At 48.4% G+C, this 20,485-nt stretch overlaps 1 protein-coding gene across 2 annotated transcripts in view; it reads right to left on the bottom strand.

Moving 5' to 3' along the window:
* Positions 1 to 5,166: 5,166 nt before the first annotated feature.
* The window catches only part of GLP2R (glucagon like peptide 2 receptor), a 41,242-nt gene continuing 25,923 nt past the window's right edge, over positions 5,167 to 20,485 (bottom strand). For both annotated transcript variants that reach the window (XM_055396591.2, XM_088828458.1), the window contains exons 10-13: positions 20,353 to 20,441; positions 12,309 to 12,447; positions 6,507 to 6,548; positions 5,167 to 5,502 (exon numbers count right to left, since the gene is read on the bottom strand). In XM_055396591.2, the coding sequence (XP_055252566.1) occupies positions 5,167 to 5,502; positions 6,507 to 6,548; positions 12,309 to 12,447; positions 20,353 to 20,441 (606 nt within the window). The remainder of the gene's footprint in view (positions 5,503 to 6,506; positions 6,549 to 12,308; positions 12,448 to 20,352; positions 20,442 to 20,485) is intronic.

Below are 20,485 nucleotides of genomic sequence, written 5' to 3'. Positions count from 1 at the left end.
AGCTGACTGGTCATTCTCCAACTGGCAAAAGAAATGATTTCTGTCGGTTCAGCCTCACAGACAAGGCTGTGTCGCCGTCGCACTCGCAGACCAGGGTCCGGGGACTGTGGTGCTGGAGGAAAGAGACACGGCGCTGTTCTTGTACTGCTCAAGGTGCAGAGGGGACCATAGACCTTGAAGAAGCTGGAAGGGGGTTGGTGGTGAGGTTACCATGGAGACACGCAAAGCATTGTGGGAAGAGGCAGTGGGCGGGGCCGGATTGTCCAGGGATGGGGAAGGTGTTTCGGATGAAGAGGCGTTTCAACTAAGACCCAGGGGATTGGAGTGGGGGAAATGTGGGGGTGGAAAAGTGATGTGTCTCAGAGACCCTGAGTCGGGAATGAGCAGTTAAAGTTCTGGGACCCTGAGAAGGCAGCAGAGGGAGGAGGCGGGGAGAGCAAACTGTGAGTTAAGTTTCCAAAGTAGGCGGGCGGGCGGGAGCAGACCATGCAAGGACTTACCTGCAGGCCAGGGGAAGACCTAGGGTTCACCGTGGGGGTAGTGGGGGCTGTGTGGGTTGGAAGTAGGAGGGATTTATGTTTGTAAGAGGACCCACACCTCCCCCACCCCCTGCAGGGTAGAAATAAATTAGGCAAGACTGGGGCCTGGATATCACACTCCTATAATAGCCCAGGTGGCCTGGGCCAGGGGAACAGCAGTGGGGTGGAGAGAACGCTACCTGCTGGGAGATATTTAGAAGGTAGGATCCGCCTGACTGGTTCAGGGGAAGAGGGAGGAGCAAGGATGGTCAGTAGCCAGGTCTGTGCGTGGGTGCCCAGTGTAATGTGTTTGATTACACCAGGATGCCTCAATGGCTTTCACCTGGTTTTCATTGATGATGTCAATAGGTTTCGCTGGTGATAGTCACCAAGGTGGGAAACAACAGGGGGAGATGCTGGTTTCAGGGGAGGATGACAAGTTCAGTTCTGATCCACTGCAAGGTGAAGACAGATGTCCCCGCTGCTGCTGCTGCTAAGTCACTTCAGTCGTGTCCGACTCTGTGCGACCCCATAGACGGCAGCCCACCAGGCTCCCCAATCCCTGGGATTCTCCAGGCAAGAACACTGGAGTGGGTTGCCATTTCCTTCTCCATGTGTGAAAGTGAAAAGTGAAAGTGAAGTTGCTCAGTCATGTCTGACTTGTAGCGACCCCATGGACTGCAGCCTACCAGGCTCCTCCGTCCATGGGATTTTCTAGGCAAAGAAAAGGAGCCACAGAGTGAGCTAGTGGCTTGGTTAGGGTCAGCTAATGAGTGGAAGCCAGTCCAGTGCTGCCCATTGGCTCACACTCCCTTATCAGAGCTCCAGGGCCTGGGATACCTCAGAGCTCCACTGGCGGGTTCTCAAGATCATTGTGTTCATTGTTTTGAAAGCTCTTTTATTCTTCAGCCTTAAGTTCCAAGATGAGGTCAGAAAAATATGCAGATGTCCCGGACACTGTATGCAACCCTCAGGGGCTGGGGAGTCTCCATCTGCTGGTGTGGGGGGATTACCCTCGCTTTAGCAACAGCAAAGGCTCAATTACTGCCACCAGAAAGTGCTGCTCTTTGTGGAGGACAACCTTGAGAGTCATCGTAATACTTAAGGATGCAGTGTCTCCTATGAGCCAGGCATTCTGCTGGATACTGCGCATTATTTCATTGATGGAGGCGTTATTATTAATATCCCCAGAGTATGGATGAGGACACTGAGGCCACAAAGTAAAAGTAGGCTTAGTACTCGAACCAGAGTCCCTTTGATTACACCAGAATGCCTCAATAGTTTTTACCTGGACCTGATAGGACAGAGAATTCTGGGATCGCACAACATCAGAGCTGGAAGTGGGAGTGGCTATACAGCATCTAGTCCAGCAGTTTTGGCAGGAGGAGAGAAGCTAGCTGCCCAAGATGCCCCTCCAGTATCAAACATAGAGGCCACCCAGGAGCCATCTCAGAGGGAGAAGAAAGGCCCAGGGTGGCCTAGGGAAAGAAGCAATGGGCTCAAGGCCTCACTCCAGTGCTCTTTCCCAAGCTGTGTGCTGGGCTGCTGGTGTGCCTTCTGGGCTCACTAGCCATCAATGTTTCTAGAATTGCAATGTTCCAGTCACTGCAAAGCCAGAATAGAGACCCACTAGGTGGGATTTTTTTTTTTTTAATTTAGGCTGTGCTGGGTCTTCATTGCTGTGCACAGGCTTTCTCTAGTTGCAGCAAGCAGGGGCTACTCTTCATTGCTGGGAGAGGGCTTCTCACTGTAGCGGCTTCTCTTGTTGTGGAGCACAGGCTCTAGGGTACCCTCAGTAGTTGTGGTCCCAGGCCTCGTTTCCCCTCTGGGACAGGGATCAAACCCGTGTCCCCTGCACTGGCAGGTAGATTCTTCACTGGACCACCAGGTAAGTCCCTAGGCAGGATCTTTAAAACAACAGCGAAGTGAATGATACAGGGAGCAGTCTAGAAGAAGGCGGTCACCTGCCTTCTACTCTTTTGACATCTGACTTCTACTTCTCTCCTTTACCCTTCTGTCCACTCCTCTTGGTCCCTGAGACAATGGACCACCCAGGCTTATTATCCCCAGGCTTATTACAGGAGCTCTTTTTTCCATTTCTGGCCAGGAGCAGTGCACCAGGTTTTCCAAAGGTGGAAACCTTCAGCTCCAGTGAGAAACCAATGGAGAAGAATAGACAAAACACAAATCAAATTTAAAAACTTATTTTAATCATTAGCAGAACAAAAGCAAGCAGTCTGTGTGTGTGGCACCCCATTTGTGGAGTGATTGGGGAGGACTTATTTACAAACACTTTTAAAAATCCCTTTTATAAATGGCCGGGCCCTGAATAACTGACTCTCAATAGCATCCAGTGCTCCTGAGACATTTCTTTGTTTCCTTTGACGGATGTGTTCTGAACCTGTTCTCAACCAGCTAGGCTGGGAACCAGCTAGGAATTCACACAGCCCAGCTTTCTAGGTGCTAATAAGCCAGTGAGAAACAGAAGAGGCTTTTACAGAACTAAAAAACTAGTGCATATATCTTAATGATTGAATTGTGGATAATCTGGACACAAAAACGAAACCTTTACTTTGCTATGTACTTGCCTAAGGTCATTGCTTCGGTTTCCCCTGGTGCAGAGCAGAGCCAGGACTGGGGGGAGGGAGGGGAAGATGGTCACTTCAGGTGCAAAATTTAAGGTGGGTGACCAAAAGCTCAGTAATCAAGATAAATAATACTTTGATGTAATCATTTTAAAATAAAAATGTCAAAATGTCCATTATGAGCAAAATATTAAAACTCTTTTTTCTGGCTGCATCCTGCATCATGTAGGATCTTAGTTCCCCGACCAGGATAGAACCCACACGCCCTGCAGTGGAAGCATGAAGTCTTAACCACTGGCCACCGGGGAAATCCCTCAAAAAGTTTTAAAGTCAGGACCAGACCCTGCGTTTATATCTCATGGTCCCGCTTACTCCACCCTCATCCTGGCCTGGTTCCAATAAAATATCATTTTTATGAATGGTCCATGGGCTGTAGCTCACAGAATTGTTGCTTTTTTAGTGCATTAAAATAGTACTTGACGATTGTGGAGTTTTGTTTTTATTTTTAGTACTCTCTTCAGTTTTGCACCTGAACTGAGTTTCTCACTTGCCTCGCCCTGGTCCCTGTCCTGCTGCCAAGTGTCCTTGACAATGGAGTTGCCAGGTGATCTACCAGATGCACAATTAGACTTGAATTTCACATAAAATATATCCCATGGGATATACTTAGACAATACTATTATTCACTGATCCAAAATTCAAATTTAATTGAGGATTGTGTATTTTTAATTGCTGAATCTGGCAACCGTACTTGATAAGCATCATACCTCCCGTCCCCCTAAAATAAGGCAGGATTTGGCCCGACAGCAATATATCCCGCCCACCCACTCATGTACAGCTCACATATTATAAAGGCAACACTCCTGAACACCGAAACCCTGTTTCCATAGAGCATTCCTCCTTTGACCTTCCTCAACCTCTCACCTTACACTTTCAGTCACTGAACTTGTCCCTAAGCCTGGGCCCTCCTCTGCCTCCAGAAGCATCCTCCACTCAGGGCCTGCAGCACAACTCATTCCCCATCGGCAGACTGGGTTCCCTAGCCCTGGCCCCCTCAGCACTCCTTGACATGTCCAGATCACCCACAGTCCTCTCATTTCAGCTGGGTACCCTCCAGCTCTTAGCATCGATTTCCATAGGAGGAGTAGAATTCTTATCAGTGGGGACTTGGGTCAGGGAGAACAGTGGGTAAACCCCCCAGGGAAGCAGGTACAGCCATCGATGGCAAACCAAACATGGCAGAGAACAGTAGACAAGTAAGGCTTGAAGAAGTCAAACTCAGAAAGGCAGATGGAGCCAGAAAGGTGAGAAAACAACCAATGGCAACTTTCAGAGAGGCCCTGGGAGCTGGGGCCAATGCTCCAAGAAAGGATTGGGCTTGTTTCAGGTCAAACAGAACTTCCATGGAGTGGGATCCGCACTGTCAGAGGAGGAGGGCAGGCAGGTCACAGCCTAACCGCCGAATGCAGAACACCGCAGGCCTCACTGGACCAGCAGCCAGCTCAGAGGGGCTTCTAGTTCCAGCGCATCCTGTCCTGGACTTTCAAAATGTAGGCTTGCTTCAGAATTACCTGGGCTGCTTGGTATACATGTCCCATCACCGGCCGTCTAAGTGCTCAGGTGCACTCTCTCAGTATCTTTGCCATGAATGAGTCAGACTCTGCATGTGAAATACTTGGCAGGTGGGCCTGGGACACCCTGCTCCTGACTTCAGATGGACACCTGGTGCCACGAAGGGGAAAGGAAGAGGAGCGCTGGCCTCTGTTTCAGAGCAGACGTCTCTCTGGGTCTTCAGGCTCCAGTCACTTGAATTTAGGGCCAGCCCGGGAGGCTGGTGGTCATTCTGGAAAACATACCTGCGTGGGTAATGAGGATGACAAGGGCAGGCAGAAGTGATGAGAGTATGCAGCCTCTGTCTACGGATCAGGGAAAGCCTGGAAAGAGTTGTGGCATCAGAGAGAGCTGGGTGTGCTGGAACGATGCTCACCCTGTATCGTCCAGCTTGGCCGCTGCCTCTTTCAGGTGCTCAGGAGTCCGCGGGAACTGGTGCAGCGGGCTCCTGCCTAGATCTCACTCTCCTCGAAGATCTCCTCCATGGTGTGCACCAAGGTGAAGTCGCCCTCGCTGCTCTCCGACAGGCTGCTGCCACGGGGCCAGGCTGCGTGGCCTTGATGGGGCGGGGTGCCCGCCACCCCTAGGCCCTCCCTGGCCAAGTGCAGGAACCGCCCACCGCCAGGCGAGGGCCGCGCCTTCTGCAGCGACCCGGAGTCAATCCCCTCCGAGAGCTTCTTGGGACATTTCCCCAGGAATCGGAAGTTCTTCCCCAGGACCCAGGCTCTGCAGCCCAAGTGGTGGGCTAGCAAGAAGCGGGCCCAGTGCTTTTGCAGCTCGGCCTTCACCTGCCAGGTGAGAAGAGAGCAGGGTTACTGCTCGGGACTCATTGAATCCTGCGTCCACTCAGCAAATGCATGTTGAGTGGCTACTCAGGACCACCCTTCGGAAACTTGCGTTCTCACTAGGGAAAAGGAACAAAGCAAACAGACACATTTGAGCCGAGCAGAGGGTAGTAACACCTGAGGCTGTTAAGCAGGACCATGGGAGGAAGCAACAAAAATATGAGACACTATGTTTAGAAAAGGACTGTGTCAAGATGGCATTTGAGACCTGCCTAATGAATCACGGGTCCCTGCGTGAAGATATAGAAAAGGCAACAGTGAGCAAGACAGACGAGGTTTTGCTGTCAAGCAGCTTGCATTCTAGTGGAAGGAGGCAGAGATCAATATTTAAACCTGGGAGGGGGAGAGGGGAGGATGAAAGGGAGCTAGAAATCCCACCGGCTCCTAAGTCAGGAGCAAACTGCTCCAGCCTGGGCCCTTCTGCCTTTCAAGCCTCTCTTTCCAAGTGAGCAGAGAGCTGACTGGGGCTCTGCAATAATAATAAATATAACCATTGTTATGAGGCAGAGGACCTTTACCACGCACACCCCAGAGTAACACTGCAGGGTAGGGACTGTCGCCACTCCCATTTTACAGACTGAGGTTCCAAGAGCCATGGTGAACTAACACAGAGCTCCTAAGCGGGTGAGTCTTCATGACTTGATGCGAACTTTTGGACTCTAGACTTGCAGCTGGTTCCCTCTATCACACTTTGATCCTCCTGGCTGGCATAGTTCCAGCGGGACCATGGTTGGGTTCTGTAAAGAAAACTCACCCCAACACCTTGCCCCCGGAGTCTCAGCTGCCTCTTCTCTCCACTGGACACCCGAGGTGCCCATTTGTCCCAACATATGCTGGTCACTGCATGTCTCCCCATGGAACTGTCATATAAACTGAACCCTCCAGGGGGCAGCAGGATGCCAGCCCCAGCCTCACAGGAAGCTAGAAGTTAAGCACGGAAAACTTACCTCTCCGTTAGCAAAGCAATACTGCAAGGCCACCAGTAGCCCCTGGAATGAAAGGAAGAGGTGGTGTGAAGCTCTACTCGGTAGATGTGTCTGAGGGTCACTTGGAACATCCGCAGGCCAGCCCTAGTCTCAGCAGCTTCTACAAGAGGCTGGCAGCTACTTGCTTGTGCTAACTAGAGTTAGTCTAGGTAGTATGTACTGGTGACATTAACTTGGATTTCCATGGGGTCTCTTCTTTGACACCTATCATCCGTATCAGCCAAGGCATTTGCTTAGGTGGTCATAAGTCAATGATGTGTGTGTGTGTGTGTGTGTGTTAGTCATTCAGTCATGTCCAACTCTTCGCAACCCCATGGACTGTAGCCTGCCAGGCTCTTCTGTCCATGGGAGTCTCCAGGCAAGAATACTGGAGTGGGTTTTCATTCCTTTCTCTAGGGGATCTTCTTGACCCAGGGATCAAACCCAGGTCTTCTGCATTGCAGGCAGATTCTTTACCATCTGAGCCACCAGGGGAAGCCCAACATCATTTATTCAATTATACAAATACTGAAAAAGGCAACCGTCCCATTTCTACTTGTCCATAGTGGGCAATTAAACTACTTTTGTTTTTTGCGTGACTTGCATCCTTTCCTGACCCTCCCCCACTCCCTGGGCTTCTGGCAGGGCTGTTAATCATGCGGTCCTCATGTTCTATGAAAGCTATCACCACCATTAGCTGCTCAAATGGTCATGTGACCCTAGCAGGGCCAATCACAATTCTTTTCACCAACAAAGAAGGCTTCATCTCTTCCCTGCATTGGCCAACTTCAGCATCAAAGTCAGTCTGGAGACACTCAAGGGCATCTCTCCCAGCCACATGGAGTGAGCCCATCTGAGGATAAAGCCAATATAGAGAAAAGTTGAGGCTGGAGATTGTCAAGAGATGGGTTTCGGCAATACCGCTATGGCTTTCCCTGAGACACGAGGGTCTCTGGGACTTAGACTGTGTGTCTGATACACTGGAGCTCAATATGCGTGCAGGGCCCAGGGGCATGAGTGTTTATGGGAAGAACATCATAAAATGCCAGGACTCACAGGGAAGGGACACGTTTCCAAACAGAGAGTGAAGGTCATGGTGTAGGCTGACTCTTCCATCCCTCCTGATAACATTTCTTTCATCTGCTGTCGCTAGGGTGGGAGGTTTGGTGCTGGGAACGGAGCTAGAATTGAGAAGGAATTATAAAATGTTGTTCTGGCGGGGTAGATTTTTATGCTTGTCCTCATGGAAGCCAGAGATTGCCATGCAGGCTGATATGACATCAGTCATGTGTTTGGATTCTGCCCAGGGGCAGGGAATTTTCCTTCTCCTGGGCACCTTTATGCCATGGCTACAGAATGGCTCTGCTCTAGGGCTCCTAAAGGGAGCACAGTGTAACCAGTTTACCATTCTCACACACTCGGTCTCCTTGGAGGGTCAGAGCTGCTCTGTGCAGTTGGCAAGGCAGGTGTTGTTTGCCTCTGTGTCTAGGATATTAGAACAGGGTGCTGGAACTCTCATGAATCAGTTGGCTAAAATAGGATTCCACATCACAAGCGTGTCTTTCACTTCTTCGCATTCCTGAGTCATGGTTGCAGGAACATCCTGGAGTCTGGTTAATTCTTTTTCTAGATGAAGCAGGTGTGAAGGGCTCGGCCCCACGAGCAGATGGCGCTCACCCCATATGTCACCACCATGTGGCAGTCTCTCCACAGATCCCTTGAGAGCAGCAGGAGGCTGATGAAATCCTCTAAGCAATAAGACCTTGGGAGAGCGAAGGCCCCCCGACCAAAGCAGTTCAGTTCAGTTGCTCAGTCGTGTCCGACTCTCTGCGACCCCATGAACCGCAGCATGCCAGGCCTCCCTGTCCATCACCAACTCCCGGAGTCCACCCAAACCCATGTCCATGGGGTCGGTGATGCCATCCAACCATCTCATCCTCTGTCGTCCCGTTCTCCTCCTGCCCTCAATCTTTCCCAGCATCAGGGTCTTTTCCAGTGAGTCAACTCGTCGCATGAGGTGGCCAAAGTATTGGAGTTTCAGCTTCAGCATCAGTCCTTCCAATGAACACCCAGGACTGATCTCCTCTAGAATGGACTGGTTGGATCTCCTTGCAGTCCAAGGGACTCTCAAGAGTCTTCTCCAACACCATAGTTTAAAAGCATCAATTCTTTGGCGCTCTGCTTTCTTTAGAGTCCAACTCTCATATCCATACATGACTACTGGGAAAACCATAGCCTTGACTAGACAGACGTTTGTTGACAAAGTAATGTCTCGGCTTTTTAATGTGCTGTCTAGGTTGGTCATAACTTTTCTTCCAAGGAATAAGCGTCTTTTAATTTCATGGCTGCAATCACCATCTGCAGTGATTTTGGAGCCCAAAAAAATAAAGTCTGACACTGTTTCTGCTGTTTCCCCATCTATTTGCCATGAAGTGATGGGACCGGATGCCCGGATCTTAGTTTTCTGAAGGCCAAAGCAGTAAGGAAAGGAAAGTGTTGGGTCCAGTGCTGATTCCTACGGTGGAGCCACTAAGACACAGCCGCTGATGATGCACCTGCTCATCTGCCCACCTGAGCGCCCACCTCTGCCCGGTGGACTGGAGGGAGGAGCACAGGGCTATTCAGAAGGACGGCAGCCTCTGCCCCGGCACAAGGCTCTCAGTGTGCTTCCATCTGATCCCTCACCCTCCTCGGCAGTGCTCCGGGGGAGCAGGGCTGCAGGACCAAGTGATCAGTGCTGTAGCTGGCCTCCAGAGACCGCCCCAAGGTTTTCTCCCCTCCCTTTATGTGACTCCGAACATCAAGAGGTGGATCTTCTCTTCCCTCCCCTCGAGGCTGGGATAATCTTATGACTCCTCCTATGAGCACAATGTGGTGGGAAGTGACATTCTGGGAATTCTGACCCTCCCTCTTAGAACACTTGCTCTGGGGATGTTCTGGGAGTCCAGCTGCCACGCTTCGAGGCACACAAGATTCATGGAAAAGCCACGTGGAGGAGGATGGAGGCTCTCTGATCCATATCCTCAGCGGAGCTCCCAGACGACAGCCCATGGCAACATCCAGCATGTGAATGAGCCGTCTTGGATGTTCTAGACCAATCCATCCTTCAGATGTTTGCAGCCTCGTTCAAAGATGACATGTATCAAAAGGATCACTCTGACAGCCCAGCTCACAGAATCATTCAGGATAATATATAGTTACTGCTTCAAGCTAAGACTTTCCGGGCTAGTTTGTTACACAATAATGGGAGACCCAAACATGCTTCCAGTCACCAGAGTTTGATAGGCTAGGATTCTTTCTCAGAAATCTGACCCACAAGACTCCACATGAGTGTCTGATCTTCAGCTGGCTTGGGGTATGTGAGATCAGCTGATTGAGGGGTCACTTGACGGATCAAGCTCTCCGAGGAAAAAAGAGCACCAAACCCTTCAGACAGAACAGCTGTAGGCTTTTGTTTTTTTGTTGTTGTCGTTTCTCATTTGGGATTACTTTTTAAAGAAGATTAAGACCAAGCAACATAGGAAACCCAAATGACTAAACTATAGCCTTTGAAATCCCCCCAAAAGATTGAAATAAACATGGTTTCAAAATGAAAAAAATTATCAGTGTGTGCTCTCTGTTCAAAACTACGTGCAATTCAGCTCGAACAGAAGGAAAAAAGAGCCATTGTCCAGTGACCCCTACCATACCTCAGGCTCTGCCTCCCTGGCCTCTGGTGAGTGTGCAGTGGTCAGGTGCGTTTTCTTCACTCTGTCCACAGAATCTCCATACCTGACAGTGTCTGCTGGTATTGGCTTCAGGACTCTGATACAGGGACATCCCTGGTGGTCCTGTGGCTAAGACTCCATGCTCCCAATGCAGGGAATCCAGGCTCAATCCCTGGTTAGGGGACTAGGTCCCACATGCAGCAACTAGAGTTCACATGGCACAACTAAAAGATTCTGCATGCCTCAAGTAAGACAGTTCAGTCCAGTTCAGTTCAGTCACTCAGTCGTGTCCGACTCTCCGCGACCCCATGAATCACAGCACGCCAGGCCTCCCTGTCCATCATCAACTCCCGGAGTTCACTCAAACTCATGTCCACAGAGTCAGTGATGCCATCCAGCCATCTCATTCTCCGTTGTCCCCTTCTCCTCCCACCCCCAACATTTCCCAGCATCAGAGTCTTTTCCAGTGAGTCAACTCGTCGCATGAGGTGGCCAAAATATTGCAGTTTCAGCTTTAGCATCATGGGAAATAGATAGAAAAACAGTGGAAACAGTGTCAGACTTTATTTTTTGGGGGCTCCAAAATCACTGCAGATGCTGATTGCAGCCATGAAATTAAAAGACGCTTACTCTTTGGAAGGAAAGTTATGACCAACCTTGATAGTATATTAAAAAGCAGAGACATTACTTGGCCAACAAAGGTCCGTCTAGTCAAGGCTATGGTTTTTCCAGTGGTCATGTATGGATGTGAGAGTTGGACTGTGAAGAAAGCTGATCGCTGAAGAATTGATGCTTCTGAACTGTGGTGCTGGAGAAGACTCTTGAGAGTCCCTTGGACTGCAAGGAAATCCAACCAGTCCATTCTAAAGGAGACCAGTCCTGGGTGTTCACTGGAAGGACTGAGGCTAAAGCTGAAACTGTCAAGTAAGACAAGGTGCAGCCAAATACATCAATAAAAATAAATATTAAAAGAGAGACTCTGCTATAAGAAACTTGGTTCTGACCTTCACAGGGCACCTGAGAAGCCCTACTGCATAGTGGTTACAAGCAAGCCTTAATCTCTGAATGCAAATCTCATCTCTGCTACTTGTTAGCATATGCAAAAGTTCCTCTGAGTCACAGATTTTTCAACTATACAACAATAGAATAATCACTCCCTCACAGTGAGAATGTGAGGATTCAATGACATTTATTTTGACCCCAAAAAAACCATTTCTGGTGGCAAAGAATTCACCTGCCAATGCAGGAGATACAAGAGACGTGGGTTTGATCCCTGGGTCAGGAAGATCTACTGGAGAAGGAAATGGCAATCCACTCCAGTATTCTTGCCCGGAGAATCCCATGGACAGAGGAACCTGGTTGGCTACAGTCCATGGGGTTGCAAAGGGTCAGACATGACTGAGCACAGCACAGAAAACCACTTCAGCCAGCCTCAGCCACCCAAATCTTCAAAGCTTAGGCTCTAGATGAGTGGGGAAGTCATATAGAAAGTTCAGCCCATGAATCCCATAAAAGAGAGGCGAGACAGACCTACTATGTCCTACCTGGATTCCTGACCCCCAGAATCATGAGAAATAATAAAGATGACTGTCATTTTAATCCGCTAAGTAATGGATGACAATTTAAGCGATGGATGAGCAAAATGCCTAGGTACCTCAACCACAGCTGGCCTCTTGTTTCTAGTTTCAGCTCCCACACAACTGTCAAGGTTCAAGAGCCTCCTGGTCTCTACTCACTGTTCATTTTGCACAAGCTCTGTGGAGAACCCAGCAAAAATAGGCACTTAATAAAAGACTCCATGCTGACACTCGCAGAGAAAATGATTGTGAGTCACACCAACTATTACAGAGCAGGAAACAAACCACTTTCCCTTTTGTAGTCACCCAGTCATGCTGGCAAGATTAAAGCAACATTTCCCTCTCCACGCCCTCCTACTTTGAAAGGCCCTTGCTGATCAATCCTGCCGTTACTTGAACTCTTTTTCCACCTGCAGGCTCTTGAAATTCTGAGTCTGTTTGGATCAAAGGCATCAGGCTTTCTACAAAGGCAAGAAGTCCTTGTTCAGACTTCTACTTACATGGAAGGAGCTCAGAGTCAACTGAATGAAGAGTCGTATAAGTCTTGGAAATCCTTCAACTTGATCATCAGTGATGAAAGAGAAGACAATCTCATGAACGCCCAATAAAGGGATGAGGACCAGTGTGGACTTGGCCAATCTGCAAATAACAACCGAACAGGTGTCGTGAAAGCCACCCTGGGAACAGGCAACATTTCCTGCTCTTCTGTGTACTGATTTTGCTTAGTCGTTCAGCTGTGTCTGACTCTCTGTGACCCCGTGGACTGCAGCCCGCCAAGCTCCTCTGTCCATAGGGATTCTCCAGGCAAGAATACTGGAGTGGGGTTGCCATGACCTCCTCCAAGGGGCCTTCCCAACCCAGGGATTGAACCCAGGTCTCTCGCATTGTAGGCGGATTCATTACCATCTGAGTCACCAGGGAAGCCCAAGAATACTAGAGTTGGTAACCTATGCCTTCTCCAGGGGGAATTTCTCAACCCAGGAATTGAACTGGGGTCTCCTGCACTGCAAGGGGATTCTTTACCAGCTGAGCTACCAGGGACGCCCTTTAGTATAGCTCTAATCGTATTGATAAATAGTTGGTTTTTCTGTTTGTCTCCTTGGGTACATACACATTGAATGCCCTAAGAGCCAGTAGGGTCTTGTTCACAGATGCATCCCCACACCTGACTCATGGAAGATGCTCAGAAAACATGAATTAGATGGATGAATGAATGAATCCCCCCATACAGATTATGATATACCTACAGATCTTAACATTTTGTTCGATGGATATATTTACACATACATGGTTGTCCCCTTGGGACATTACACAACAAGTTTCCTATTACCTGGCTAGCAAGTGCCTCTACTTCTTTCTCTATTCAGGACTTCCAGCGTCAATGCCTTACAGAGCCTGAGAAGGGAAAGAAAATGGCTTGCCCAGGGTCACACAGCCACTAAGTGGTACCTCCCAGCCTGGAAGCAGGGCTTCTGACCTCACACTCAGGCCTTGTACACTACAAGCAGGATTTCATCATCTGTCCCCATGCTGCTCCCAACCCGACAGCAAGGGCAGCAGGAAATGAGAAACTGATCCTTCTCGTAAAAAGCACCGTGTGGACACTCGCTGTTGTATACACTACACAAAAAAGACAAACATTCCTTTGTACCACCCACGTGCAAATGCACAGCTGGGACACAGACATTCTGTACCGCATACCAGTGGTTCCCAAATGGGCTATTTGAATTCCTACAAAGCTTTGGAAAAAAAAAATATATATATATATATTATTGGTTGGCTCTCAATACAGCTTCCTGGGCCCCGTGTCAACCCCCTGAATCAAAATCTCTGGAGGCTGGGTCCAGGGAATGAGGATTTGTAAAGGACTCCCCATGGGATATCAAGCAGCCACATTTGGAAACAACCACTCTTCACTGTTGAGCAGCTTCTTAATTTCAAACTAACTACATGAGCAAAGGTGACTCACATTTGGGGCATAAACAAAGCTACTATCTGATAATTTAGGGAAAAAAGAGCTTAAATATAATGACTTTTTTTTTTTCCCCAAGTCACTTGTCTTAAAGGGCCAGACTAGGAAAAGTTTCCTTTCTCCTCACTAAATAAAAACCCCATGGAGTTAAAGATGTGGAGGGATTTCCCTGGCAGTCCAGTGGTTAAGACTCTGCACTTCCACCACAGGGGTTCAGTCCCTAGTCAGGGAACTAAGATTCCACATGCTACATCTTGAAGTCAAAAAAAAAAAAAAGATGTGGCACAGAGAGGGCCAGCAGCCACCATGCACAGAATCTTCAGGGAGGTTTCATTTTATCCAAGAGAAAGCATCTACTACGAATCGTGTTTGAATGTTATCAATGAAATGAAAACCCTCACCTTGGTACCCGAAAAGAACCTACAGCCAATAAGAGTTGAACAGGAGTCACCAAGGAGGGGGACGCCCCCCACCCCCAGCACATGGGCTGAGCGTCCAGGACAGAGCACTGGGACTGGGGAGTGGAGAATCCGAGACGCAGCCACCGGTTAGGTGATCCTGCTGAGCCGAGCTCACATCTGCTAGCACTCCCACACCCATCTCTGCACACCCACTTAGCTGAGCCACAGTAAGCTGTTCCTAAGCAGAGACTATGTCAAGAGTTTTGGGGTTTGCTTGTTTGTTTCTCTAATTTCCAGGAGTGTTTTAAATCAGAGGTAGCAAATTGGCATCCATGGGTTGTATTTCACCTGCTGACAGCTTTTGCTTATGCTAGGCAGTGATCTTTGCTATTGGAGCCGCCCTTAAATAATGAGATTTCAAGCAAAGAGGTCCAGACATTCAGCTTCTTTTGAAAAGTGGGGAGATCTGGCCAGGCTGGGCCCCAATTCCGTGTTGCCAATTGTCATATACAGCCTTTAGAGGGAACATGGTTTCTCCAACCCAAAGAGACTGGCCCTTGCAAGCGTATGAGTCTTTGACCCTTGCTCTGAGTCATTTAAAAAATATTTATTTATTTATAAAAATATTAAAATATGATTTATTTATGGGTTATTTTTAAAAAGATTTATTTAGCTGTATTGAGTCTTAGTTGTAGTACATGGGATCTAGCTCCCAGACCAGGGATCAAACCCACACCTCCCTGCATGAGGAGCTCAGAGTCTTAGTCACTGGACTACCATGGCAGTCCCTATTTTGGATTTTAATAACACACACTTTCATGCATGTCTTATCATCAACTTATTCTCAGGGCCATGCTATGACATTATGTTTTTTAAATAAACTGTTCATCTTGGAAATACTTTTATATCTACAGAAAAGTAGCAAAGATTGCACAGAGAATTCCCACATACCCTTCACTTCCCCTAATGTTAAAATCTTACAGACCCATGGGACCTTTGGCAGCACTAAGAAACCAGTGTTGGCACGTGGCCAGTAACTAGCCTCCAGACTTTACCCAGATTTCACCAGCTTTTCCAATAAGGTTCTTTTCACATTCCAGAATCCAATCCAAGGTCCCCACATTTAGCATGGGAGAATTGTTAAGGAATGATCATCTTCTAATGACTTTTTGGGTCATTTTAGCAACTGCTACCTCTCCGTGCGTATTCCAAAGGAACTTCCCATTCCTCATAAGATTCTGAGCTCTTTTTGGACAAAAGGCTATTTACGTCTCTGTTTGGAGGAAAATCCATAAATCCCTATGGCTGCTCCTCTTATGAACTGTGTTTATGCCCCTTTTTCATCTACAGTCATTTGTTCATTTTAATGGTTTAGTTTATTGCAGTCGGTTAGCTCTTCAACTGGAGAAGGAAATGGCAACCCACTCCAGTGTTCTTGGCTGGAGAATTCCATGGACGGAGGAGCCTGATGGGCTGCTGTCCATGGAGTCGCACAGAGTTGGACACGACTGAAATGACTTAGCATGCATGCATGCATTAGAGAAGGAAATGCAACCCACTCCAGCATTCTTGCCTGGAGAATTCCGTGGATGGAGGAGCCTGATGGGCTGCTATCCATGGAGTCGCACAGAGTCGGACACAACTGAAGTGACTTAGCAGCAGCAGCTCTTCAACAAATGTTTATTGGGCATCTGTTCTGGACATGTGAGTGAGTGCAGAGAGGAGGAAGAGGAGCTGGAGCCAAAGGCAGCGGGACTCAAGGGCAGTACCTGGGGCCGGGGTTTGAATCCCAGCACTGCTAATTACTAGCGATGTGGCCCTGGGCAAATTATTTAACCTCCCTACCTGTAAAAGTGAGGATTATACTACTACTAATATCATATGAAATGTTAAAATAATAATAAAAATATTAATAATAATTCCTAACATTGCCATTTTAAGGACTAAATAACATAGGGCTAACCCTCAGACTATAAACCATACCCGATATGTGAAGCATGATCAATAACATTTAGTTGTCACTATCCGTCCAGTCAAGGCTATGGTTTTTCCAGGGTCATGTATGGATGTGAGAGTTGGACTGTGAAGAAAGCTGATCGCCGAAGAATTGATGCTTTTGAACTGTGGTGCTGGAGAAGACTCTTGAGAGTCCCTTGGACTGCAAGGAGATCCAACCAGTCCATCCTAAAGGAGACCAGTCCTGGGTGTTCATTGGAAGGACTGATGCTAAAGCTGAAACTGCAATACTTTGGCCACCTCATGCGACGAGTTGACTCACTGGAAAAGACTCTGATGCTGGGAGGGATTGGGGGTGGGAGGAGACGGGGACGAAAGAGAATGAGATGGCTGGATGGCATCACCGACTCTGTGGACGTGAGTTTGAGTGAACTCCGGGAGTTGGTGATGGACAGGGAGGCCTGGCGTGCTGTGGTTCATGGGGTCGCAAAGAGTCGGACACGAGTGAGCGACTGAACTGAACTGAACTGATTCTTAAAGAAGCCATCTCTCCCTCAGGAGGCTCACAATCTCAGTGACCTGGATCAATTTTTCTTCCATTTGTGACATTTTTCTGAAAGTCCTTTATAAGTTCACTAAGAAATGGTTCTGGGCTTCCCTGGTGGTCCTGTGGTTAAGAATTTGCCTTGCACTGCAAGGGACAACAGTTTGATCGCCTGTCCAGGAAGATGCCACATGCGGCAGGGCAACTAAGGGCACCAAACTATTGAGCCTGAACTATGGAGCAGCTACTGCAGCCCGTGCTCCACAAGAGAAGCCACTGCGATGAGAAGCCCACGCACCGTAACTAGAGGGTAATCCTTGCTCTCCACAAGCAGAGAAAATCTGCGGGCACAGCAACGAAGACCCATCACAACCAAAGACAGATAAATATATTTTTTAAAGATGTGTACTTTAAAAAATAAAATAAAAATAAATTTTAAAAAAGACATGATTCTCCTTTATAAGTTCATTAAGAATCCTGCCCCACGCATCACACAGAAAGTTAAGATCATTTATCTAGGAGGTGCGTGTCACCTCTGTGCTGGGAACCACAAGGAACAGAGAACTCCCTCCAGGCTGAGGGTCTGCTGGGGTCTGTCCACAATCCAGGGACACTGCTCTCTCTCCGGGTCTGCCTCAGTTGTCCTTTGCCAGACCATGCAGCTGGGCTGGTTACAGTTTACTGCTTGAATGATGGAAGCCAGGGAATGAGGGATAGGATTACAGAAGGTTCTGGAGTCCTAGCAACTTGCCTCTTCGGCGAGTCTCAAGTGTGTCTAATTTAAACTTTCCTAAAATATACTCCTGGAGGGGGTCCAAATCTTGAGAACTACATTCTGAAAGTTCTCGAAAACCTGGGAGAGTTGGAGGATGGACTGTTCCTACCAGCGTTTGGACAAAATGCGTTGGCTTCATCACCCCCTTCTTCTCATTCTTGCAGGGGCCCCAGTAGAGGGCGATGTGGAAGAGGAGGACCTTCCAACATGGGGGAGGGCAGTATGAGCTGAGTGTGCTCATGACCCCTTGGGGTGATGGGAAGCAGCCCTGCCAGAACTTAAAAATGAGGGAGTTAGCACTGCTCAGACAGAAAGATGGGCAAATGCACGATTCCCTGGACCAGGTGGTAAATAAGGTGGCCTAAGAGACAGATCCCTGGGAACTCCCCTGGTAGCCCAGTGGTTAAGAATCTGCCTTGCCATGCAGGGGCTGTGGGTTCGATCCCTGGTTAGGGAACTAAGACTCCACATGTCACAAGGCAGCTAAGCGCAAGCACCACAACTACAGAGCCTGCATGCTCTAGAGCTCACAAGACACAACTAGAGAGTCCTCATGCTGCAATGGAAGATCCCACATGATGTAACAAAGATTCGTGTGCCACAACTAAGACGCAACGCAAATAGATAAAAATAAGTAAATATTTTTTTACAAAAAGAAAAGAGAAGTTTGAGAGCCATTGTCTTGGATAACTCTAGAGAAGAGCTTGGAAAAGAGGATGTCAGGCTACTTAGAAACATACTTGCCATGGTCCAACCAGAAAATTCCATGCATCTGTCCCATGGTCTGTGTATTCTGACTGTTTATCAGAATCTTCTAGTAACTCTCCTGCAAGAAGTCCATGGGTGGGGAACACTGGTGGTCCAGTGGTTGCAATCTAGAACCTGTGCTCACAACAAGAGAAGCCCCCTGCGCAAGAAGCCCCCAACTAGAGAAAGCCTGCACACTACAACAAAGACCCAGCAAAACAACCCCCCACCCAAAAGAAGTCCATGTGGTGGGGCTCCATCCCTCGATACTGAATCGAATACCCAGTGGAGGGGCTCATGAGTCAGGGCTTTGGGGCCGGCTATCTGGTGATGCTTAACATAGCCAGGATGGAAAGCTATCATAGGGGCCACTGAGGGTCTGCAGCTCAGGGACGGCCCAGAGGTCCAAGGTGGGCTTTGGCAGGGTTTAGGCACTCTGTCTGTGTGAAAGGTGGTGCCTTGACATTTGTCTGCCCCTGTTTCTGCCTCCTGGGAGTCCTGTCCTATAATGGGTTTTCATGGTGACTGGGTTTCCCCGGTGCCTGGTTAGTGAGAGGATTCCCCAGTGAATGGACCCAGGCAAGGTAGGGAGAAGCCCTGCTCTTGGCCTTGGACTTCCACCCTCAGAGAGGGGTGAGACACTTAGCCTTGGGAAAAGGGCCAGAGAGGCTGTCAGCCACTTGGAGGCTTGGCCAGAGGCGCCCAGAAAGACACATAGCTTTGTGTGGTCCAAGCCAGCCCAAGTAACTCCAGGCAATGGGGGTTTGCATATCTGAGCCAACAACTGTATATATTTGCCTGGTCCTGAACTCCATGTGTTTATGCTTCTGGAACTCCCAAGGGCAGGGGGTTAGGCTGATAGGATTTGGGGTCTGGAAACCCCAGGCAAATACTATTCATTGCATCTAATTAGGACCTCCTTTAACCCTCATCACAAGTTGAGGATGGGTCTGGGATGACTCTCCCAGGTGATACACCAGAAAGCAGACCAGGGGATGCCAAAGGACTTGCCCAAGGTCAATCCAGGGTGAAGGTCAGAATTGGCCCTCCTGATTGATTTTACACCCACATCCCCATCCTTGGCAAGTTGGAATGTGTGCTCCTCACAAATGGGGTCCCCATCCTATTTTCCTTTTATTTGAAGAACAGTGACGGCACATCATAGACCCTCATTGAATGTCTGTCGGAAAAATGAAAAACTACCTTCCCAGCACACCTGGTTCAGGGTGGCTTCTGGCCTTAGAGAGGGAGAAGTCCAGCTATATAGCTACTCTCACGCACATCTCTGCCCCTGGTCTGCCACGTGGACTAAAATCTCTACGTTTTGAGCAAAACTTTGGGTTAAAACACTGCATCCCCAAGAAGCACACACATGCTATTGAAAGCAGAATAACTGGGAAGAGAGGAGGGGAGGGGGACTTTTGTCCCGCATTCATTCAGCATTTGATTGACAGCAACACAGAGGTCAGTAGTCACCCATGATCTGACACTGTGAGATGGGACCCTGGTCACCATGGAAGTAGAACAAGGTAAAAGTAAGTCCCAGAGAAAGCATGACTGTGTTAAAAATGCACTTCTTTGGGCTCCAAAAGTTTGTGGTCATGTTACTTGAGGTCTTAGAAATACCCAAATACTCTCTTCTGAGTTGTTGTTCAGCTGCTACGTCATGACCGACTCTTCTGTGGCCCCATGGACTGTAGCCCGCCAGGCTTCTCTGTCCATGGGATTCTCCAGGCACAGATACTGGGGTGGGTTGCCACTTCCTTCTCCAAGGGCTTCTGAGTTGCGCTATGTCTTTTATTCTGTTACCTCAAATAAGGCAACTGTCCAACTCCCCTTCATGTGATTCTTTCCTATCCCTGTAAACCACCCATTCTTAAGGGCATTTTTCACAGTTTCCTCCTGGGAATATGTGTGCCCTTGATTACTCACCACTGACTTCATTTTCATGGGACCAGAAGGTCCTCGACCTTTAGCAAAAGCCTTACATGACACCCTGACACTTTTTTCCGAGGGGCTCTCGCAGACACCCTCGTCTCAGGAGAGAAACATATGAATGCCATTTCTCCCTTCCTGGGACATTAGCCAGAATAGCCAGAAGGGGTCAAAATAAACTTTGACTGTTCGGGGCTGACCTCAGGCCACTCACCTGTATTTATAATCTCTGAAGCACATTTGATGAGCTTTGAGCTTAGAAATGAGGAGCTTGAGAATTTTCAGGAAGATGAAGAAATTGACCTTGGGGAAAAAAAAGCAGATATAAATAAGTGATGGACTCTATG

The sequence above is a fragment of the Moschus berezovskii genome, chromosome 20, assembly GCF_049115385.1.
Source record: "Moschus berezovskii isolate FMDL1 chromosome 20, NW_MosBer_1.0, whole genome shotgun sequence".
Classification (NCBI taxonomy): Eukaryota; Metazoa; Chordata; class Mammalia; order Artiodactyla; family Moschidae; genus Moschus; species Moschus berezovskii.
This window is presented reverse-complemented; position numbering and strand designations above follow the sequence as displayed.